This window comes from Bos mutus, chromosome 7 (assembly GCF_027580195.1).
Source record: "Bos mutus isolate GX-2022 chromosome 7, NWIPB_WYAK_1.1, whole genome shotgun sequence".
NCBI classification, from domain to species: Eukaryota; Metazoa; Chordata; class Mammalia; order Artiodactyla; family Bovidae; genus Bos; species Bos mutus.
Genome location: NC_091623.1, coordinates 73,041,175 through 73,066,112, shown reverse-complemented (window position 1 = coordinate 73,066,112; position 24,938 = coordinate 73,041,175). Strand labels below are relative to the sequence as shown.

Below are 24,938 nucleotides of genomic sequence, written 5' to 3'. Positions count from 1 at the left end.
GCAAGGCTCAGACTGGGATCAAAGAAAGGAAGATGGAGAGAAGTGAATGTGGATTCAGGAGCTAAAATTGAAGGCCTAGCTCTCATGGTACTAGTATTAACCAATCACAGAAGACTCACATGTGGAAGAAGTAGATTCTCCACGTCCTCTCTACCTTCTGGTTGGTTATGATGTCTTCATTTTGAGCCCAATCTTGTGTCAAAGGGCTAACTTCACAGTTGAACACACTTCAGCCTGAGTCAGAGAGGAGGAAAAAGCCTACATATGGAAACATGAGATGAAGGGACTCATTCCATTTGAAAATAAATTATTTCTAAAGTCACCCATAGCTTCCTTCATCGTTAAACATAATAGTACATGGACGGCAGCTGTGAGAATGTTCTCTAAGATCTGTGACTTCAGAGAGTGTAAATGACAGAGGGTCAAACTTCCTGGCTCTGAAATTGAGCATTTGAGCCGAGACTATGTTTCCCAGGGACTATCCCAGACCATGACTTAACAGCTAAGAAACTCTAAGCTGGCCGGTCGTAGGAGGTGTTGGATTCCTTAACTCCATGGCTCTCCGCTGGCCCTGCCCAACTTGCCTTAGAAAGGCATGGCCTAGAACTCCATGTCTTCACAAGCACTCTCTTACACTCGGGGTTGATCCTGCATTGTGGTGTGATGGGCCTGCAGTCTTACTTGACTTCCTGATTCTGTCTTGTGTCTTTGGCATATACTGAGCAGCTATGAGTTGGATCCTTCCCCCAAGTGGTAGCAGACAAAAGTAGTGTAGATTCCTGGATACAAGAGAATGTTTCACCTCCTTCACCAAGGACATAGACACCTCTTTCTTCCAGCCTAGAAGCAGCAGATCATTGCCTATGTCTTAGAGTTTAGAGGACTTCTTGCCATCCCCCTAGTGCTGAAGGCTTCTGTTGTATAAGAAAGGTCTGGGAAATGGGTGAGTTTTTTTTGCCCAGGAGGGACTCTTTGCAGTCTCTGCCTGCCCTCAGAGAAGCCTATGGAAAAAGGGGCGCCAAGTGAGAACAGGCTACATTGTGTCTGGGGTCCTCAAGTTTCTACCTTGTCATGATAGCACATCCTGCCTTTAATTGCTCTTTAATGTCTTGGCTGTTTTCTTTACTCACTTTTGTATACTACATCTTTTCCCTGTGATTGGCCAAAGATGGAACAGTCTTTGTGTCCTGTCTACCCTCACAGGGTTTGGAGCTCTTTACAGTTAAGTTTATTTGGTTACTTTGTGATCTCAGTTCTTTGATAATCTCTAGAAAAGTTTTGATTTTTCCAGGTTATCAGGCTTTGTTTCATTTCAGCATGAGATTAATGTTCTCCTATGCTTTCTACAGGGTAAGTCAGAAGGAAAGCCCCCTCCTCTGTTTAAAATCAGTTTAATAACCAGTGGGGAGAAGGGGAGGGGAGGGGAAAATAGGAGTAAGTGATTAAGAGGCACCAACTACTACATATAAAATAAATAAGCTACAAGGGTATACTGTACAACACAGGGGATATAGCCAATATTTTATAATACATTTAAATAAAGGGTAACCTATAAAAATATCAAGTCACTTTGTTGTATACCTGAACCTAACATTGTAAATCAGTTTTAAAAATCAGTTACATTTCTGTATTAGATTTTATCTTTGGATACAGCAGAGTCAGGGATAGAACATATACATAAATAACATATTCTAGACATGTGAAATCGTTATGTTATCAAATAGTTTGTGCTCTTCTGGTAGATACTCTAAATTTGTTGAATGAAAACTTAAGAACAATGGAATTCACCATTCAGTATTAGTCCCTGTTCCCATATCTGATTATGAAATAGGAAGACATTTGTGGTATATTTTGCTTCGGGTCGTTATTCAACATGATTACCTTGTCCTTTTTACCAGGTGGTTGACCAGATCGATACCCTGACCTCTGACCTACAGCTGGAGGATGAGATGACTGACAGTTCCAAAACGGACACCCTGAATAGTAGCTCAAGCGGGACAACAGCCTCCAGCATAGAGAAGATCAAAGTGCAGGCCAATGCCCCCCTCATTAAGCCCCCAGCCCACCCATCTGCTATCCTCACGGTCCTGAGAAAGCCAAACCCTCCAGCGCCTCCTCCACGGTTGACACCCGTGAAGTGTGAAGACTCCCAGCGAGTGGTGCCCACTGTCAATCCGGTAAAGACCAACGGCACCCTTCTGCGAAATGGAGGCTTCCCTGGGGCACCAACCAAAATCCCCAATGGAGACATCTACTGCAAACCCAGCAGTAACTTGGACAAGGCTCCCGGGCAGCCTCTGATGCACAGACCCGAAAAAGACAGGTGCCCCCAAGCTGGGCCTCGGGAACGAGTAAGGTTTAATGAAAAAGTCCAGTACCATGGCTATTGTCCTGACTGTGACACCAGGTATCACGTAAAGAACAGGGAGGTCCACTTACACAGTGAACCCGTCCACCCACCAGGAAAGCTTCCTCCCCAAGGCCCTCCCCACCCACTTCCCCCTCATCTCCCTCCTTTTCCACTAGAAAACGGGGGGCTGGGAATAAGCCACAGTAACAGCTTCCCGCCCCTCAGACCTGCAACTGTGCCTCCTCCCATTGCACCAAAACCACAGAAGACGATCTTGAGGAAGTCTACCACTACAACAGTGTGATGTATGCCATTTAAAAGCATTTTTTTTGTTGTTTTTTTTTGTGTTTTTTTAAAATTTTTCTATATTATAAACATAAAATAATAAGTAATGAGCACTTTCTACTCAAGCAATAAAAAGCCCAAATATATTTATCCTGCATTCAGCAGAGTGACATAAAAATCACCTGGTAAGTATGCAGTACGTTGTTTATATCCTGAGTATTCATTGTTTAAAAAGTTACATGATCAGAAACCACAGAATATTGAAAAAACTGAATATATCATTTTTTTTCAGTTAACCCATTACAAACTGTAGATGTCAAAGATTTTGATTTACTATAAGAGATGGGATTAGATTCATTTTATTCATGCCTGACTCATCTATGCATTAATAACATGCCATACTCTTAACTTCAATGTCATGCTTTTTAATAAGAAATTTTAATACTGAAGGACTATTTTATTATTTTTTTCTAAAGATGTTTGTCACTAGTTTTGCATAATTAAATGCTGAGGATGATACAAGAAGGTTTATTTTCTATGCTATACAATTATGATCCTATGTCCACCTATATATGTAATGAAAGATTTGGTCTGTGGAAATATATGTCAATAAACAACGGTAAATAATGACAAAACCAAATGTTCCTCGGAATTCAAATGAAGCAGTGGTTCACTCAATGGTAATTAACATGGTAATTTACATCAAAATGGATAGCAACTCTGACAGAGTTTGGAGATCACTGTGAGTATAAGTCAGAATGTTTCAAATTAAATGTCATAATCCAGGTACTAAATAGGACTGTACACATTTTCATATGGTGTGCTTCCATTTTGGCACCTCAAGGATGATCTAGTGCATGCCAGCCCTTGAAGGTCCCCCTCACTCTCAGCATGCCTCCCGGACGCTCCATAAACCAGCTCACTGAAGCAGTGGGATGACTCACCTCCTGCATCATCAGGCTCTCTGCCTCCCCGAGGGCGTCCCTCTTTTATAGGCGAATCATACGGGAAAATACAGATGTTTCCGGAACAGGATGTTTTTAGCATTTGCCTTAAGCTGATTCCCCTCAGAGGTGAAATATGCCAGGGTTCTTTGTTATTCTATAAAAGGGAGAGAGGAAATCCTTTCCTTCTAATATCCAATAAATGTGCTTCTCTTTAATTTGTCAGCTTAGGTGATACTTACCCAATTCTTAACTACCATGATTTGGACTGATAGTGTGATTTGCCCTGGAGTGAGAAATGGGTTTACTCCCTTAGAATCATGATGAAAGGTAAGTGCCTGGGCAAAATGTGTCCATAAAGTGGCAGGAGTAGAGGGAGTCTTTAGTGGAGATTTGATTATTATGCAACTTAAAAAAGAATACTGTAATACTTTTGAATATTTGGGTTTTGATCTCAAAACTTTAATTTTTGCTGCTGCAGAGAGGTACTCTTCAATCATATTTCTTTGTTGCCTTTTTCAAGTTATATCATAATAATTTGGAATACTATTTTTGAACAACTTCCTATTTAAAGTGATAATATATTTTAAGCATAATTTCCTAAAGAAAATAAGTTTATTTTTTAAAGGAACAATGAAATAAGGAAAAAAAAATAGAGATATCATGTTGAAAATTTACTCTGCATGATTTTTGTTGTGTGTGTGTTGGACATGAAGATAATGCAAGCAGAATAAATCCAACTTTTCAGAAACTTACAGAACACAAGACCAATAATCAAAGACCAGAATGTAAAGTGTATTAACTGTATGATCCGTATGTTTAATAAATGTGTGCCAGGTAAACAAATAATTGACTTATTGAATATCAGGATTACACATATATTCTTAATGTTTTAATGTGTTCATTTAGGCTTGTTATAAGTAAACCCAGGATTTTATCACCTTTCTAGATTTAAATATTTACATCCTTTCAAATGTCCATCTGGTGTTAGGCCTTTTTATATTACAGTCATAGAAGACTTGCTCTTTTCTCTCTTCAGACCGTCTTTCTTCCACAGTCAGTTACTGTGACCTAATAATTATAGTTTGAGACTTTGAACCTTGCGATGTCTGGGAACCAACCTGGACCTCAAAAATGGTCTTACTAACAGTCACATATCATCCATGGAGCAGATAACTCATTTGCACTAAAGCAAGTTGAATAAGCTGGATGATTTAAGCTTGCTGGTTAAGGATATTTGAGCCATATGCTTAGACACAGTCTCTGAAGTTCAAAGCCATCTCTCTTCCTCAAATTGTAGACAAAGCTACCTCATAAAAGATCATCTTTTTATGTTTGATTAGTGACATATGCCAAAACCACAACTCCTGTTTTTATTTAACACATTTCTAAGTTATTGGCCTGTAAAGCTGCGTTCAGCCTCAGCATTAAGAAAGTTACAGTTGCTGACCTTCTTCTCTTATTACAGTCTATCACTTAGTCAACATTAAATGGTAGATTACAGCAAGTGTTGGGCATTCTTTTTAGTTTTTTGTTCCATATGTTCCTTTTTATTTTTATTTTTTTCACTAATGTATAGAATAGAATATATTGGGCCAATAGGGGTTTTTTGCCCAATAATTTTTTAACATTCACTGGAACTTAGTCATGCCTCTAAATATATATAAACTTGTAAAACATGGAAAGTAATTAACATAGAGTGTCATAATATTTGCCTGGAAACTTGCAATTAAAGTGCCATAAGTGGCAGTGCAGTTTTTGTAATCAGCCAACTCTTGCTTTTGAAATTTAAATTCTGAAATGTAAGTTCTGCACGTCATTTATTAAATCATCGTAAAACATGGTCTATATTTTTTCTTCCTTAATATACCAAAGCAGGATTTTTTTTTCCCAAATCTTTAAGAGCATGGTCTTTTTTCACATCATAATTTTAACTCTTTTATTCTACTCCATGGAGTAGTATACCAAAAAGCTGACCTCCATATTCCTTTGGGAGATAATGTTTCTACAAAATAAAAGTGGTAGTACTGCTTATGACCACATCTCTTTATAGTGAAAGGTAGAACATATGGCTCAAAAACCTATATCCATTAATTAAATTGGAATAAGAAAAATAGGCAGAGGCTGAGGTGATGAGATGGTTAGATAGCATCACTGACTCACTAGACATGAATTTGAGCAAACTCTGGGACATGGTGAAAGACAGGGAAGCCTGGCATGCTGCAGTCCATGCACACACAGCTTAGCAACTGAACAACAAGAAAAAATTTTGTCTTGTTAGTTTAAACACAGGTGGTCCCATTTTTGTGATGAGAGGTTATTGTATCTCCACTGCTAAGTGGTGAAAAGAAAAGAAAGTTGACCAAAGTTCTCTTCCATCTCTCAGTAGTTATAGGAGTTATAAAAGGAAATAAAACTGATTTTTTTAGGCCATGCTTAAGCTAAATATAAAATACCTGCTAAAAAATACAGGGCATGGAAGAAAAGAAATTCCCCACTCTTCAGTCTGATTATATTCATACCTCCTCTTATTAGTTTAATAATAGTCTATGAAAAAAAATGTCTGCCATTAACTGAAGCGATTTAATTAACCTGAAAAATCTTGGGTTTGAATTATGCCTGCATCTAACTGCTTAAAGAATAAAGGAATAAGGCACTGTACATTATATGGCTTTCTTTAGACAAATCAGTAGTTGCTTTTAACATCACCAAAAACAGCAGCTACACAGTCTCTGAAACTCTGCAGGACGTTTTATCTGCATGTTCTAATTATAGCTCTTGGATGCTCCGTGAAGAAAAGGCTGAGTAGTTCCACATGTAATTGCTCTGGGAATGATGTAATCAAGTCTTGAATCACTGCCTTGACTGAATTTTTTCCCATGGAATATAGGCAATAATGCAATGTCTTGTATTTGTCCTGGTTCAGGTTTCTTTCCCCAGTTTCACATGCTGTAATGTACACTCAAATTTGTAGCAAAAGATTGCATTGTTGTGCATTTGTACCTAGTGATGTTTTCTAAGTGAGGAAATGCTTTATGAGCAATAAAATTCCATATCACATAATTAAGTAAAGTACACAGAATCTGACGTTTACTAGATACTGTTGCAAAATCACAGACATTTTTTGAGTCCATATGGAACTGTGACACTGTATTCAAATTTTTAGACTAAACCTTTCACGATTTTAGAATTGTGTAAGTTGCCTGATTCTGAAATAATGATAGGTGTGATACTGCCATTTGGGCAAGCAGCAGTGTTGAACATAAAACTGCATTGTTACTGTTTAGTCGCTAAGTCATGTCTGACTCTTTTGTGACCCCATGGATTGTAGCTGACCATACTCTATCCACAGAATTTCCCAGGCAAGAATACTGGAGTGGGTTGCCATTTCCTTCTCCAGAGGATCTTCCCGACCCAGGGATCAAGCTTGCATCTCCTGCATTGGCAGGTGGATTTTTTTACCACTGAGCCACCAGGGGAACCCATAAAACTGCATTAGCTGCATTTTAGTGGAGCATCCCTTAAGAAGGGTGTTATTTCATTGGAAGCACTTGGATTTATCATTCCGGTCCTTTTGGATAAACCTAGAGCAGAGAAGGTATTGGCATGGAAGAGCCTGGTAGGCTGCAGTCCATGGTGTCGCTAAGAGTCAGACACAACTGAGCAACTTCACTTTCACTTTTCACTTTCATGCATTGGAGAAGGAAATGGCAACCCACTCCAGTGTTCTTGCCTGGAGAATCCCAGGGATGGGAGAGCCTGGTGGGCTGCCGTCTATGGGGTCACACAGAGTCAGACACGACTAAACTGACTTAGCAGCAGCAGCAGCACAGTGGAACATAAAGAAGCTCTGCAAACAATATTCTCTTTAAAACATAGTTAGATCAACCTGGGATATAGAACTATGTGAAGACCAAGCAAAATACATAGGAAACTTTGCTTATGACTTGTGACTTCCAGACTGATCAAAGATGGGTAAACTAATATTTTTAATCTTTTCTGAAACTTTACATACATTAGCTTTTTCTAATTCTCATATGAATGTATAAAATAGAAATTATTAACCTGATTTAAAAGTGAAGAAATCCAGAACCTCAGTTTCAGTGCTTTGTCAAAACTGACCCCTTAGTAAATGACTGGCTGGCATTTTATTAATAGTACCAGCAGGACTTCCATGTTTTTTTCCCCACAATATCAGCATTTAATTGTGTTCTTTAGAGCCCTGAACTTTGCCCTTTTTTTCCTTTGTTCTGAGGAGTTATTTTGACTCTTGAAAGGGGATGTCTAATATTATTTTGACATTCCTAATATGTTTGATCTTTGCAGAATGTGAAAGGGATTTCAGGCAATTTCCCTACCATCAAAATGAATGAGCTGTTGAATAATTCAAGCTTCATTTTCTCATGTGTTATACCAGAGGCGTTACCTTTCTGGTTTTTTATCTTAAGTTCAAAGGCTGTCTGTTATTCTGGATTATTTTTCCCCTAACAAGTTCTGATTTTATAGTAGTAATACCGTTTGACACTACCTGTGTCACTTCCATTACTGGTATTTCATTTAGGAGTTTCATCTGTTTAACATTGACCCTGACAGCTAATAGATCCACTCTGTGGATCTATCTAAAGAACCAGTGCATTAGAGCTCTAATAAAAGCATTTCCATCCTTTTGTTATTAGACTATAGATAGGTTTTTTCAACTATTTGATGATGTAGTTGTCAATTATCCTAACCACCAAAGGGAATTTGGGGTCAGCTAAATAAAACATCGTGTGCCCTTGGGTAGGTTAGAGTTGATGTTGACAATACATGCTATCTAGCCCTTATCAATGGTTTGCCTTGGGTCATTCTTCTGTGTGTTTTTGTGTTATTTTTCCCTCATAATATCATTTTTCCCTCCTAAAAATGCCATGTCTTAGACACTGTATTATTATCTACATTGTACAAATGAGGAAACTGTGCCACTGCTGTTCAAGGTCATAGAGCCAGGCGGTGGTCACAGCAGGATTGTAAGGCAGGAAGTCAGCTTCCACAGCCCACATTGTTCACCCCTTCTCAGGACTGCTCAAAGCACAGCCCCTGCACTGTGCACAGGTCATCTATAAAGCTTACAGACATTTAAGTGAAACTTACTTGAAAGATGCTGGCAGATAGAAAGTAAAAACATAAGCCAAGATAGACGAGTGCATGCTGTGGTAGCAAACAACTGGTATCACAGAAGCATTGAGCTGTTTCTCGTCTACTCCAAGTTTACCCTGATTCCCTCAGATTCTCCAGGGCAGGTGTACCTCAGGTGGCCATTCAGTGATCCAGACTGGGTTGAATGTGTCTCCAGCACCTGGCCATGCGTCCTCTTCCAAAATCACCACGACAGAAGAAGAGGAGACTGCAGAATCTTAGCTGTTCCTTTTCCTCAGTCCTTGTTTGTGTCATTGGCCAAAACTAGTCATGTAGCCCTTTCTGTCATCCCCATATCCTCAAGAAAGGAAAGAATATCCACATGTGGGTGAGTACCAGTCATTTCAACCATGGTTTCCAAAGGAGTAATTTTTTGGCATGTGTATAATGTGAATATGTTACAGACTTCCTTTTCTTTCCCTTTCATATTACTTGACATTTGTTTAATCTCACCGTAAGTTACAGTGCCATGTCAGTTTAAACAAAGAAGGAGAGAAAAGATGTGACTCTAACAGCCTTGCTAAAAATTTAGTGGAGGAAATTGACAGCATTTATGAAGATGACAGGTAGATTTTATCTCAACCTTAGCAGACCATTCTAAAGATCAGTCCTGGGTGTTCCTTGGAAGGAATGATGCTAAAGCTGAAACTCCAGTACTTTGGCCACCTCATGCGAACAGTTGACTCATTGGAAAAGACTCTGATGCTGGGAGGGATTGGGGGCAGGAGAAGAAGGGGACGACAGAGGATGAGATGGCTGGATGGCATCGCTGACTCGATGGACGTGAATCTGAGTGAACTCCGGGAGTTGGTGATGGACAGGGAGGCCTGGCGTGCTGTGATTCACGGGGTCACAAAGAGTCGGACACGACTGAGCGACTCAACTGACTGACTAGCTACCATAGTTGAATTCTGAGATTATTCACCAACATATATGTTTTATTTAAATATTTGAGGAGTGCAATTTTTGAATGAAGAATTTTTCAGTATATTAGGATACTATATGAATAGCTATCCTCATAACGATAGATCAACCTTTGACAACTTATTTACCCCAACTAGTAAAAAAAAATATGACTTTCTACTACAGAAATTTGTCATAGATAATGTAACTTATGTCATGTTTATAATGTTAATTTATAGGATAAAAATGTAAATTTGAAACCAGAAGATCTAGATTTGAGGTTCAGTTTTCCCATTTCCCATGTGTTCTTGGTCAAATTGCTTAACTAGGTCTGAAACTGGCTTTCAAATGAAGATTAACTGTGTTATTTTCTACCTAATAGGCAACCCAGTCTAGTATTCTTGCCTGGAGAATTCCATGGACAGAGGAGCCTGGTGGGCTATAGTCCATAGGGTCACGCAGAGGCGGACATGACTGAGCCACTAAACACAGCACAGAGTTCTTGAGTCACTATCCACTTGCCTGTGTGTACTCTGGGCTCACCCAGTCCTCCTTTACAAAGTAAGAGGCAAGAAGATTAAGATCAGCAGAAGGATGCTGCAATTTCTCAAACCCCAAGTGAATGTCTGTGGCATCAGAACCGTAAGCTTCCATTCTTCTCAGACAGCAGTGCTGAAAGGTAAAAATGGATGAAGCAACACGGGTAGGCAGTTTTAGGATTCAAGAAGTCTGTACCCTGGAGCACAATTGAGCAGACAAAAATCACCAGACCATTCCACCTTATTCTTCGCATACATCAGAAACACGTCCCAGACTCTTCCTCTAGGTTGGTGCTAAGTAAATTATGTATGGCAGCATAGCTAATTACTGTTTACTTTATGTCTTGGTTTAAATTCCATTATAGTATTTGCATAGGATGAAAGCTCTGCTGACAGAGTGAGTTACATACAAAGTTCCATCATTCTTCTGCTTTATTTGCTCAAATTCCCACTATTTTCCAGCTCATGTCTCTTTCCTGATGTGCATTTCCTCTGCCTTATTTTGTTTATACCTTCATGAGGTACTTGTTCCCCAAATTGCCTGATACCACACGTATTATTTCTACCAGAGTAATACTGATAGACTAACCATCCTCTACTAGCACCCAATTTCCTAAACTTTTTTCTATGTGTGTGTATGCTCAGTCGTGTCCAACTCTCTGTGACCCCATGTACTACAGTCCTCCAGGCTCCTCTCCAGGCAAGAACACTGGAGTGGGTTGCCCTTTCCTACTCCAGGGGATCTTCCCAACACAGGGATTGAATCTTTTTCTTCCTCACTGGCAGACAGATTCCTTAATGGTGAGCCACCTGGGAAGTCCTTGTATTTCTCCTCTAAAGGATACCTTACAACATGTTGTTATAAGGCCCTAATGATTTAATGAATGTGAAAGTATTTTGCTAATAGTAAAACCTCAGTTTATACTTCTTACCAAATTACCATGTTCTGTATTAATCATGGATTGAGTTGTCTTTGCCTAGTTTGATGCTAATGATATTTTATTCATCTCATTTATAAATAATCATTTTACATAGTTTTTAAGTTACTATTTTCAAGTAAGCCTAATAATTTTCTTAGAACCCTCTTAGTTCAAATGTAGAACTCTCATTCTTGACTTATTAGATTTTGTGAATTAGAAAATGAACATGCTAGAAATTCAAGGTGACTACAATTGAGTCCAGTTTATTAAACTGTTTTGACAAGTATAGCTTAATTTTAATTATTTATGATAATATTTAATAGTACACGAGTAAATTCATTTATAATATAATTTATCAAATTAATTAAAGTCTAATACCACTGGGCCTTTATAACTCCTAAAAATGTTTGGTCAAATAAGAGATTAAATCATCAAGCTTTTGTTTAAAAAAAGGAATGTCTGTGTTTGTGGTTAAAAACATTGTCAGTGATATTAGTAAAATTTGACTAAGTATTAACTCTTATTTTGCTTTAAACAGAGTGTGATATACTTGACTACACTGAAATGGTGTGGTACCTCCCCAAAAGACTAAGAACCAAAAATTATTTGATCACAGTGATTTATGACTTAAGTATAAGTAAATATTGCTAATAGCAGTCCAAAATTATCATCCAAAACAATTATTTTCCAACAATTCAAGCCACTCTTAAGGACAAAAGTGGAATATTTGGATTTCTCTCACCTTTGTTTTCCAAAACTTTATAGTTATGTCAAATAATGACTACATTCTGCCTAACATTTTAAATATAGTACTGATATTCTTTTTTTAGTAGATTTATTTTTTTTCTGAGTGGCTTTATTATCAGTATTACAGAAAATTAGTATTAAATTTAGTATTAAAATACTAAAATAGCTCTTCTATGAAAGTTGCTCAGTTGTGTCTGACTCTTTGCAACCCCATGGGCTGTAGCCCACCAGGCTCCTCTGTCCATGGGATTCTCCAGGCAAGAATACTGGAGTGGGTAGCCATTCTCTTCTCCAGGGCATCTTCCTGACCAGGGATTGAACTCGGGGCTCCTGCACTGCATGCAGTTTCTTTACCATCTGAGCCACCAAGGAAGCCTAGCTCTTCTTTATGATTTTCCAGTAGATCTTCTAATTATTAAAGCTCCAATTTTCAGCTGGATTTAAGCTGAATTTGGATACTCCTTCTCCTTTGCTCCTTTTCTTTTACCCAAGTGATTTGAATTTTTTGCCAGTTTGTGTGTGTGGTTGTGGGTGGGTGTGTGGTAATGCCATACTCAATCACACTCTCCTCATGGAGGCTTTTACCCCCTACGTTTTGACGTTACATTGCCTCCTGTTTGTCACTCATACTCTTACCTCAGCTGCCAGACTATTCTGCAGATCAGTATCAGTTGAGTCACTCAGTCATGCCCAACTTTTTGCAACCCCATGAACCTCAGCACACCAGGCCTCCCTGTCCATCACCAACTCCCGGAGTTTACCCAAACTCATGTCCATTGAGTCGGTGATGCCATCCAACCATCTCATCCTCTGTCGTCCATTTCTCCTCCTGCCCCCAATCCCTCCCAGCATCACAGTTTTTCCAATGAGTCAACTCTTCGCATGAGGTGGCCAAAGTATTGGAGTTTCAGCTTCAACATCAGTTCTTGCAATGAATATTCAGAACTGATTTCCTTTAGGATGGACTGGTTGGATCTCCTTGTAGTCCAAGGGACTCACAAGACTCTTCTCCAACACCACAGTTCAAAAGCAATTCTGCAAATACCAACAGAGAAATTTTCTTTTCACTATTTCATCTCAATCCAGAAAATTTCAAGACTCAGGATAATCTGCTGTTTAAAATTCTTAAGTATGGGCTTGGCAGTTCAGTTCTAGCAAAAACCTTTCAGAGACTTCTAATCTAGGGAGCTAATTAGAGAGTAAAAGCTTTTCCAAGGCACCTAATCTAAGGGAGCTCGACACTAGTAAGACTGCTCCCGCCAAGTAGTCAAAATGGCCAACCTCCTGGCAGGCCTTGCTGCTGCTGCTGCTAAGTCGCTTCGGTTGTGTCCGACTCTGTGTGATCCCATAGACGGCAGCCCACCAGGCTGCCCTGTCCCTGGGATTCTCCAGGCAAGAACACTGGAGTGGGTTGCCATTTCCTCCTCCAATGCATGAAAGTGAAAAGTGAAAGTGAAGTTGCTCAGTTGTGTCCAACTTGTAGCGACCCCATGGACTGCAGCCCACCAGGCTCCTCTGTCCATGGGATTTTCCAGGCAAGAGTGGACGGGTGCCATTGCCTTCTCCCCTAGCAGGCCTTACTCAGTTCCTATTACTATACCTTCTCCTGAGCCCAGGCTGAAATAATTTTTCCTCTCTGTTTCAAGAGAGGAGCTTTTGTAAATCTTGCTCACTCGATTTCCACTATTTATCTCAATCTTTTCATTACAAATAAAATATTAAAAACCCACAGTAGTAAAATGGGTACAACACAGGTAAAAATTCAAAAGTATAAAACATAAAAATGCCTTTGGGAAAAGTACCCAACTATTAATTAAACAAATATGAATTTCAATACATATTATCTCTTAAATTAATATTGTGGAAAGGCAATTATTTATTATCTACTTTCACTAAAAAAAAAAGGATATTAGAGTAAAAGAAACTTACCATGATTAAATCCAGTCTCTTCACTTAATAGGCTATAAAACAGACCTCTTAGTAGGACAAGTAAACTCATTCGAATTCATGTAGAGAACTGGAAGTTTCCTCACCTGATATGAAATGTATTCTTGGGTACTTAAGCAGTTCCCAGTAGAAGACAGATTGCTGCATATTGATGCATGAGAAATGGGATCTTGGCAGAGAAGAAATAAGCAAGAAAATGTGAGCTAGTAATGTGAGGTTTATCACATATGCAGAAAGTGCTAGACAAAAAGAAGGAAGGGAAGTAAAAAGAAAATTGAAAAAAGGTAAGCAATTAAAATCTCATATCTAAAAAGTGAGCCGAATACAATGGAATAAAATGAAGGCTATACACTTAATACGTGAAGGTTGAGTTGTATTTTTTACTGCTTAAACTTAGTTTATGTAGAGTGTGGCTATTTTATTTGACATACCTTTTTGAATTTGAAGATACACTCTACTTTGACAGCAATGTGGAAGAAAGACGTTTTCCTTCCCAGGAATGTAGATGGCTGATATGAGAAATTTGTGACTCAGGTGTGTTGTATAAAGAGGGCTTTGTGAAAGTCAGGTGTGTCTTGTAAATGTTCTCATGAGGAGGCTTTTAGTTAGGTTTATACTGTCTTTCACTGCATGCATTCAGGATCCATCTTACCTAAGCTCTACCAGATCGCTGCGCTGGTATAGTCGGGGACATCTCAGTACTCTCAGGCAGCAAGGACTACACTGCCAGACTCAAAGAAAAAGAGGTAAATACTATTTGCAACTGGAATGTTATAGATAGCATTCTCCTTGAAAGTGAAAGTGAAAGTGAAGTCACTCTTTGCGACCGCATGGACACCAGGCTCCTCCATCCATGGGATTTTCTAGGCAAGAGTACTGGAGTGGGTTGCCTTTTCCTTCTCCTCAAGCCACCCTAAACCTGGCTCCACTTACTGGAGTAAATATACAAGTTGTATAAATTTTCTTCTCACTGAGGAAATTCTAATTCAGCACTTAACGTAAAATTTATTTTCTAAGCCTAGAAAACTGAACCCCCATGTTTTCTGTTAGAGCACTTATTCTGTGAACTGAATCCAGAATGTTCTGTTGTGCTTGATAAAATCATTCTGATAAAGATGAGCAGTCCTCTCAATATATTTTTGACCGAACTCATGGAGTGAACAGTCTGCTGTGAAGTGTTTTATTGATTACCGTTTCCTATAGCTTTTGCCATGGCTCTTATTTAATGTATTGTGCCTTGCAATGCTTGGGGAGATTGGAATGAAATTTGAAAAGACTATTTTTGTATCTTTGGTTCAGTGTGTGTGAGAGCTTTCTTGCTGATGGTTAAGATGTGTGACATTTACTTAGCTTAGGTTATAAAGGTTAGACCTCATAAATTTCCTAATCCATGAAATGAGGGAAGCTATACTGGATTTCTTATAACCTAAGGACTGATATAAACAGCAGCTGATACACACTAGTCCTTTAAACAACAGAGGAGTGGAATTGGAACTGGTAGTATATATTACCTTTAGGTATCTTAACTTGTTTTCTATATTGAGTTAAATACTAACAATGCATCTGGGCTTATATAAGCAAACAGAACTGTGGAAGTTTTGTTTTGTTTTGTTTTTTAAGTGTGAGAATTCAAACACAGAAGCTAATACAAGAACACAGTTTCTTACACTCCTTTCTGAACTTCCTAGGAAAATAGCTTCTTTAAAAAAGAAAAAGAAAAAATGGGGAGAGGAAACAAACACCAGTGAAGGTGGTAGAGAGGATAAAAGATGCCTAAATATAGCTTCTGAGCAGACAGTGCTGTGGAAAGCAGGATTTTCACAAGTGTGGGAGACTGACTCCATTGGCTTGAGATTCTTTTTAATCTCCTTTGCTGATCTGGGGATGTTATTACAAATCAGAATAAATGCAGGGTTTTTATAAAAAAGGAGTGCTAATTGTACCAAAGAAAAAACTAATGTTTTCCAGATGGAGAGATGAAGAAATCCCAGAATATATGTTCTAAAATTTCTTAAAGCTGTATGGTGTAGAAAGTAGAGCATCACTGTGCTAAGGGATATTTCAGATGTCCTCTGAGTCTGTTCCTTTGCCTTTGTGCTATACCAGTGTGGATCTCAGTGCTGGCCAGATATCAGCATCACCTGGGAAGATGTACAACATGTTCTATCCTGAACCAGTTCAATCAGAATCGCTCATAGTCAATATTAGCTCAATATTAGACTATTTTTAAATTACTCAAGTGATTCTACAATATCAGCATTTTAAGAACCACTAAATAATAATATACAGAGAATGATACATCCAATATTATCCTAATTGCAGCAGCATGAAATCAATATGGAATCTATTTATATTTTCCTTTTCCCATATAAGCAAGAGAAGAATGTACTTAGAAATCTATATTTTAAAGGGCTTATGTGGAGCACTAAAATCTTGTTTTGGTTAATGCAGCATTAAAAAGATAATCCCTGAGCTAGAGATGTACTTAAGGTCAATAGAAAGCGGGGAATGTATATATTATGTTGCCACTCAAAGTTTCTGTGATTTACTGCATCATTGTTTTAAAAAGTGAAAAGTAAAACTTGATATTAAATTGTGAGAGAAACCAAAAGTAGACGTGCAGACATTTTAAGAATATTGCTTAAGTATCTGTAATATACAAGGAATCAGTAATTCTAAGTTAAATATGAATATAGAGTATTATCCTAATTTTATGACAATAATTCACTATCATTTGTTATTCATATTTTCTGATGGTGTATTTAAGCTAAAGTATAAAATATAATATCCTGACATTGCTAGAAATCTTACAGTCTTCATGGCCTCCCTGAAATTCTTCTTTCTACAAGTCATGTTAATTATAACAAGCTCAAATATATTGTGGTATTTTCCACATGTGCTTTAAACAAGCTTTAAGTGTCTGTATATGTCTTTCATTTTTATGCAAAGGAAGTAGAAGTCAATTTTCAAATTTTAGTAAAATAATATTCTGCATAACTACTTCAAGATTAATTTTCTGTTAATTATGTTTATTTTTCATGATCAGCTTATCTCCTTCACTAAATTTAACAAACTTTAAATTTTCTTATTCCTTTGTTTTTATGCTCTTTGGCTAAAGAAATAAAAGTTATTGTTGGCATTCAGAGCATAAGCTTACAATAAGGACATATAATCATTAAAAATATTCAAATTATATATTAACTATTAATCTTAATAGTTATAAATAATTTGCAGTGCTCTCTACTGATCTGGTTGTAATTACTCTTAGAAATAAATACTGCCAGTTTATAAGTTGAACTGGAGCCTGTCATAAGATGATATGGATTGAAAAAAGTTGTAAAGCATTTCAAAAAAATTATCAAATATTTCAACAGAGATCTTGGTATGTCACTGATTACTTATTCCATAACAGGAAACTCACCTTTGAAAAAGCACTTTTATTTAAAAATTCCTATATTTTGTATCATTCCCCTTTAAGAGTCATGTAGCAATGTTCAGAGAAATGGAATCTAATTAAAATGGATGTAAAAATGGCGCCAAATAGTCTTCGGGATGATCTTACTAGAGAATAAAAAGCCATTTTCGTACTCATGAAAATCAAACTGATAGTGAGTGATTTGTGCTTTATTTTTCACTCAGAGAGCCTCTTGGAAAGGGGGATTTCTTTGAGTTAACTCAGATCACATTCAGACTCAGTCTTTGAGATTTTACATTTACTATTACTGTCCATGCCATCCCCATGCTTCTTGATGAGACGGCTCTCTGATATTCCTGTGCCATGATTGTATCCGTTTCTAAAGAGAAAACTTGCAGTTTGGCTTAGGGAACAAAGTATTTGCCCTCTCTGCTTGGAATTTGGTGTGAGTGGCACTGCATTTGGGCTGGAGACCTTCTGGATCCTCTGGCCAAGAGGCAGCTGTCAAAAAGCCCATCACTGTAACAGGCGCTAATGTGCAGACCAGCTCAGCAGATGCCAGGAATATAACTTGCTGTTTGATTCCTTGAATCTGTTCTTACATAAAAAACAAAAGTTGTTTAACAACCGTATCATACCCATATACCTGATCTTTGCATGGAAAAAAGACATTTGGGATTTTCAGGGATCTCTGTTCTGAGAAGAATTGTGTGCTTGGAAAGAGAGGGAGATAGAGAAAAACGTAATATTTACTGAACAACCATTATTAGTTATTTGGGTATTTTATTTCTGTAATATTTTATTTCATAAGAGAGAGACAGATGGATGGAATTCAATCATCTATGGCAAAACATCAATAAATCTGGTTGGTTCTTAAATTGTTTTCTATAACCCTATGTACAACCCTTTTTTTAATTAAAAATAAAACAGTGATTCAAAGTAATTTAAAAATTATGCAACAGAGGATGAGATGGTTGGATAGCATTCCCAACTCAATAGACAAAAGAGTTTAAGCAAACTCTAGGCAATAGGGAAGGACAGGGAAGCCTGGAGCCCTGTCTACAGTTGAGTTAAGCTGAGCAGAATGTGAAAACTGTCTTGATCTCCTTTAGGAGAGATGGTTATTCCCTTGTTACTGAGACCCGGAGACTTGGAAGGGTAAAGTTTACTTACCCAAGGTTTCCCAGCTATTAAGTTACAGAGTAGTGTTTGTGTGTGTGTGTTCAGTGGTATACAACTTTTTGCAATCCCATGGACTGTAGCCTGCCAAACTCCTCTGTCCATGGGATTTCCTAGGCAAGACTATAGGAATGGGTTGCCATTTCCTCCTCCAGGGGATCTTACCGACCCAGGGATCAAACCCGCGTCTCCTGTGGCTCCTGCATTGGCAGGCAGGTTTTCTACTTGAGACAGAGTTGTGACTTCACCATAATTCTGATCTGTTTCAAGACCTATGAATCTTCCAGTATACTGCGACCTTGTAAAACTCCCAGGCAAGAGGACAGCACTGGCTGCCTGAGAAGTTTCAAAGAGTGAGTCCTTATTTTCCTAAAACTCTCCAGCAACTTTAAGGAAAGGATTATCCTAGCAAAGTTGTATTCACTTGAAACTATTGTATGCCACATGTTCTATAGTTTTAAACAATCTGAATATTTTATTGACTTAAAAGCAGATGCAGCTTTAGGGCAAGAGCCATTTAATCTGCTTGCCTGCTATGTTCCTTATTTCTAATAAAGGCTCCTTACAGGCTGCAAATGATTCTCTTAGGATATTTGTGAAACAGCTGCAGGAAATTTCCATTTTGCCATCAAATGAAAATCGTTTGTTTGTAGTACTTATGAGTTACTGTACCATTTTTGATAAGGGAAAGAAGAAAAGGAAACTTAAAGGAAATAACTTCAGTTATTAATAAATGGAGGATTTTTCTCTCTGATTAAAATCTTGAGAGAAACAAAGTATGAAAAGTTGTCAGGGACAATTCTGTTGCATATCAGAATTAGATATAATTGTGGCATCACCGGGCATAGATTCTTATCATAGGCTGTAAACCAGTGGCCCAGGGAGACTGAAGTTACCTGTTGGTTACTGATCAGTTTTTAGCTTCTAAGAATAGGAGGAACTGTGTTTCTCTTCACAGAATCAGCATCTATGAAAATGTTTAATATTTTTCACTTTAATGATTTTAGTCTTGATTTTTAAAAAAAATTATCAAATGACAACCATCTATTTTGGGGGCATTTCTGATGGCAGTAAAGACACCTCTTATCCTTAGCAAAATCTCTTCTTGAATTTAGTAACTATCAGGATTAATCGTTCACCTTTCCCAGTGAGGCATTTACTGTAAGAAATGTGGTCAGTGTTGACAATGTTGTCCATTCCTTGCTTTTAATCTTAGGATGTTTGAAAGACAAAAGACTTTTTTTTTTTTTTTTAGATAATGAGTATATCAAAAGCTATAAAATTCCAACCAGTGTTCTAATCATGTCTATCATTTATTTCAAGTTTTCAACAGAATGGTTAAAAACACCCATCTTTTCTTCTGTCAGAAGGGTCATTTTCTTTTACAACAGTACTTATGAGCTCCTGGTTAGATTTTAATTGTCAGGAAATGATTTCCTTAGGATACTTGAAATGAAATGTTCTTAAAACTTCCTTACTTGACTATGCCAGTATTCTAATAAACCTCAGATAGGAAAAGCTAAAAATGCCGTTATTATTACTAAGGAAATAAAATGGATAAGGTAAAGGAGACACTCATGATTTTATGAGGTACAAGGAGCCATTTTCAAGTACTGTGAACACTAGGAGATGTTATTATCGGTTGTATTAAACATATCTATTTCAGAAGGAGACGAGAATTAAACTAAGTGTACATGCATAGCTTCAGATTTTTAAGAGTTTGGGAAAATAGAAAACAATTAAAGAAGGTACATGGACATTATCAAACACATTCAGTTTAAGTTAGCATTTAGTTATAATAGTATTTTCAGGCCATTTTTGACTAGTCATCTGCAAAGAATGCCAACACTTGCAGTGAGATTTTTTCCAGGGGAGAATTTTTGTAATTATCTGTTCAAAGTATTAATTACCAGCCTTTAGCATTCCCTTCAAAAACTCTTTATAATTACATCTAATCTTGTGTGTGATAATCTCTACTTGTAGAAATTTATACTGAAAATAAACAATTTTTATTAATCCACAAAATTCAAATAAAACCATGTGATCTTAGTTTGATATCTCAAAAACAGGACAATGGCCTGATTTAAACAGCACTGGCTTTAGTGATGGTTTATTTTCAGATTCACAATGATTTGTTACAAGTTGATATACTTAACGATTTTAAATTTATAAAATGTTTGTTCCTCTAGAAACAAATAACAATTAAGTAATATCCCAGCTGTCTTGAAACAAGGATACTCTTCCTCTTGTGATAGTGGAATTTTTCCAACCTTTATTTTGGAAGGAAGATTTACAATTTGTATTTCCTTGTACAGCTTTATTCTTTCAGGCATTTGCCCCAAATAGACTCTAGAATTTCAGAATTTTCAGGAAGAATAAAGTTTATAAAAAAAAAAAAAAAGCAGACTACAATGATGAATTGTAGAGGAGATGGCACACTGGACTATCTCTTAAATGGACACATACCTCAATTTAATCCTTACTACCCTGCTGCTGCTGCTAAGTCACTTCAGTCGTGTCCGACTCTGTGTGACCCCCTAGACGGCAGCCCACCAGGCTCTCCCATCCCTGGGATTCTCCAGGCAAGAACACTGGAGGGGGTTCTCCGCCTTACTAGCCTATATACCTCCAAATTCCAAGCAGTTGTGATCTATCCTGAAGAAGTTGGGGCTAGAGGAAGTCCTAAAGGTGAGAATTTCTGCTAGCCCTCAGTTGTTAAGCAAGACTCAGAATTACTGTGACTCTAGAAGGCACAGACAGAAACGTTTTAGAATTCAGAGATTATTTGGGCCAAATTCTCAATTAAACATGCAGAACTGAACCTAGAACCCTTGGCTTCTTAAGTATGTTTTTCTTCAATATTCTTCATTTGTCTTCAATTTTTTTTCAATAAGTATGTTTTATTTCATTATTAGAAAGTAAGGCATAAATGAGATTTGATGTGACATGTGTTGGAGGGTCAATATCAGGGCAAGTATGGAAGTGATTCAACTGTAGTCACTGAAGCCTCAACACAAAGTGAAGGCAATTTCCTTCTCTTATTTCTAAGCTTGTCAATGGGTAACTAGATAGGGAGTCACCGACTCAGTTGTAATCAGAGTACAGGCTGATAATGTAAAAGAAGTTGGGTGTTTGTCTATGAGAAAGACAATAAGGAGTGGTGAGCAGGGCCCTTGAATACTCTCACAGACCAAAGACACCCTTACCATCAGAGATCTTTCCTACATGACATTACACACATTAAAATATTCCCACATCCTACATTAGATAGAATTTTCCATTAAAGTTTGGATATTTAGAATTTCTTTTAGAAATTATTTGGCAGCCATTAACCATTTTGGTTGACAGTTGACTATAATGGTTTCATAATCATATAAACTACATAATCAGAACTACATATGAATTCTTGCCAAAGGAGAAAATTGTTTTCAAATGTAGTAAATTTTACCTATATACTAAGTTAATATAACTGAATTTACCATAGTGGTACATTTTATAAGTATATAATTAAATTCATTGACTTTGTTTTGCAAAGGGTCCTTTTTTTAGAATTTATAATTTTGGAGAAATTAAGGGAGTCTCAAAATTATTGTCAGTTACTGAGAATCACATAGGCCCTCATTACTCTGCCCATATATCCAGTGGGGAAAAAAATTACTTATTATGTGGGCATGTGACCAGCAGCAAAGCATATGAACTTCCTAAATGCATTTACATTAGAATATTTTAAAATACTCAGCCAGGTAGGCTGCCCTACCATATGCATAGTAGCTCATGAAAGGAGTAGGTATGCTCTTCTCATTATGACTACAGGTGTATTCCTAGCATGTATTACTATAGTTTTGTTTTCTATTGGTGTTGTAACATATTACCCCAAATAGTAGCTTAAAACCACCCAAATGTATTATCATTCTAGAGGTCAGAAGTCTGCAGTCATTTTCACTGGACTAAAATAAGTCAGCAGGGATATGTTTCGTTCTGGAGACTCTAGAGGATTCTCCAGACTTCTTCAGCTTGTAGAGTTAGCCTCCATTCCTTGGCTCATGGCCCTTTTCCATCTTGAAAGCCAGGAATGGCCTGCTGAGTTTTTCTTACTTGGTATTATTTTGATACTGGCTCTTCTATCTCTCTTTTGCATGTTTCATGAGCTCTTTTGATTATATTGGGCCCATGTGGATAATAATGATTTCCCATATTGAGGTCAGTTGATCAGCAACTTTTACTTCATTTGCAATCTTTATTTCCCTTTTCCATGTAACCTAACATATTCACTGATTCTTAGATTAGGACATAGACATCTTTGGGGAGCCATTTTCTGCGTGTCACAACTGCAATTATTGTACTCATTTACTTGTTTTCCTTTCCACTGGAATATAAAAGCATTGATAGGATATAAATGGCAGTTCAGAATGTTAAAAAGAATCTTTAAATGTTTTAACTTGAAACTTATATGATTAAGCCATCAATATTACAGATTAAAAATCTGAGTTGAAAAGGCAGTAAGTTACTTGTTCAGGTTCCCTCAGCTCCATAGTGGGTTAGAACCTAGCACTTCTTGTTAGTAATTTTCTCTCTGTCATAAAACTGTCTATTTGTAATGCATCCCCTTTTTCAAATGCAGTATAATTTTGAAATTAATAGTTGGTTGAATTCATAGAATGTAGGTCCAATGAAAGTTGTAGAATTTCAATATATACAACTACACTTAATAAGTATGACTATAGTTAGAATGATATAAAAGCTTTTGAATATACCTTGACTTCAATAAGTAATCTTTTTCTAAGCTGTTCTCCTATATCAAAGCCTAGGTTATATCAAAAACTGCTCTTCAGCCAAAATTTTAATACATTTCCTAGATTCATGAACCGTACTAGTGCCCAAGGGTTTGGTTTACATTACTGGTATATTATGATTCAAAAACTATTTTTAAAAAAACCAATTCTCTGGCTTATTGTCTTATTTTGTTCAGGTAATCAATTTCTTCTTTGTGTTATATATGTCTGTTAAAATAGATAGCAATATTAAGTTCATGAAAAGGAGTGTCCATGGAAGTAAATAGCAGGAGTTATTATTATAGTCAATGATTAATGTCAAGGAACTTGTTAGAATTTTTATTAAAATCAAATATAGAAGTACTGAATGTAAAATACGTAATTGGAAATAATTGAGTTTTCTGAAAAAGTGTTATGATAAGAATTGCCTTTTGCCAGAAGTGATTTGGGATATGGAGTATAGAAGTTAAATTGATTTCCTAAGTCTGATCTGTAAGCAGCAACCTTGTTAAATTTTGAATTCTACATTTTCTGCCTTTAAAAATAAATTATAGGACTTTATTATGACTGTCACAAGGCACTGTGGAAGCTGTTTTGATTTTAGTATTTCATGTTTATATCCTTTGAAAGTCAATGAAAAATAAACACCCACACACATATATTTATGACAAAAATTGAGTAATAAGCAAGCTGTAAATAATATGTCCTAGATGCATTCAGAAGCTAAAATTAAGTGAAAATACTCTTACTTATGGTAATATTTCATATACTATTTAATATGATTTCCATTTAGGAGTATTGTATAGTAACCAACACTTAGTCACCTTGAGGTTCAGTTTCATTTCTGAGCCAATACAATCTCATTTTGTGTTATGCTCTTCTTACCATGTTAAGAATCAAAACAGAGCAAAAACAGATGAAAGCAGTGGTGGTATGTATGAAAAGCAAAATAAACTGCTTGTTGTTTTTCCTTTTATTATTATTCTGTGGCTATTCCAGAAAATGCACTGTTTTTGAGGTTGGCACCAATACTTCTTATCTGCCTATCACAGATTTTAAACACAAAAAGAAAAACTGGGAGAGCCTGGTAAGAAAACATCTCCAGAAATATTCCAACATGGAGAAATATTGATCACAAATGGGATGTCTTCTCAGTCATCATCTTCTCCCATTACATTCATTCAACAAACTTTCATCAGGCTCCTTCTTTGTTCAGCTCCTTTCCAAATCCTTCCCCCTCCTTGACTTTGTGGCCAGCAGAGATCTGTCTTCCCACTTCTATGACTGGTCCTCTCAGAAAGCATCACCAACTTCCCCTGTCCTTTGACTCTAAATGAATTCCACCATTTTTCTCTTTAACTCTCATTACATTTTTGTATATTTCCATTACAATCACCAGTCACCTACTGAGCATTAGCATTTCCCCACAGTATTTATGTTTTGTTCTTCTTCCTTTCCTAACTGTATCATCAATTACCACCCCTTGAAGACAAAACTGCATGTGTTCTGCCTGTATCACTGGTGCTGGCTTAATTCCTGGGATGAATGTAAGGCTTAATACCTAGTTGTGGATGGAAATGTAGAATGAGTGAGTGAGTGAATGAATTGGGATTCCTGAGAATTTTATCTGCACCAGGTAATGTGCTGAGAACTGAGCGTGAGGGAGATGAACATGGTTCATTTCATCACTGAACTTACAGCTTAACAATACTTTCTATAATTGCTTCACCCTTCCTCGACAATTATTTTGAACTTGAAGTAT

The 24,938-nt window shown here is 37.1% G+C and overlaps 1 protein-coding gene across 4 annotated transcripts in view; it reads left to right on the top strand.

Annotated features, from left to right (window-relative positions):
- Nucleotides 1–24,938, top strand: part of PRR16 (proline rich 16) — a 290,139-nt gene that overhangs the window by 179,271 nt on the left and 85,930 nt on the right. For 3 of the 4 annotated variants that reach the window (XM_070374092.1, XM_070374094.1, XM_070374095.1), the window contains one exon: nt 1,899–3,909. In XM_070374092.1, coding sequence (XP_070230193.1) covers nt 1,899–2,654 — 756 coding nt within the window. In that variant the 3' untranslated portion in view covers nt 2,655–3,909. The remainder of the gene's footprint in view (nt 1–1,898; nt 3,910–24,938) is intronic. The other variant, XM_070374093.1, reaches the window with a different exon arrangement.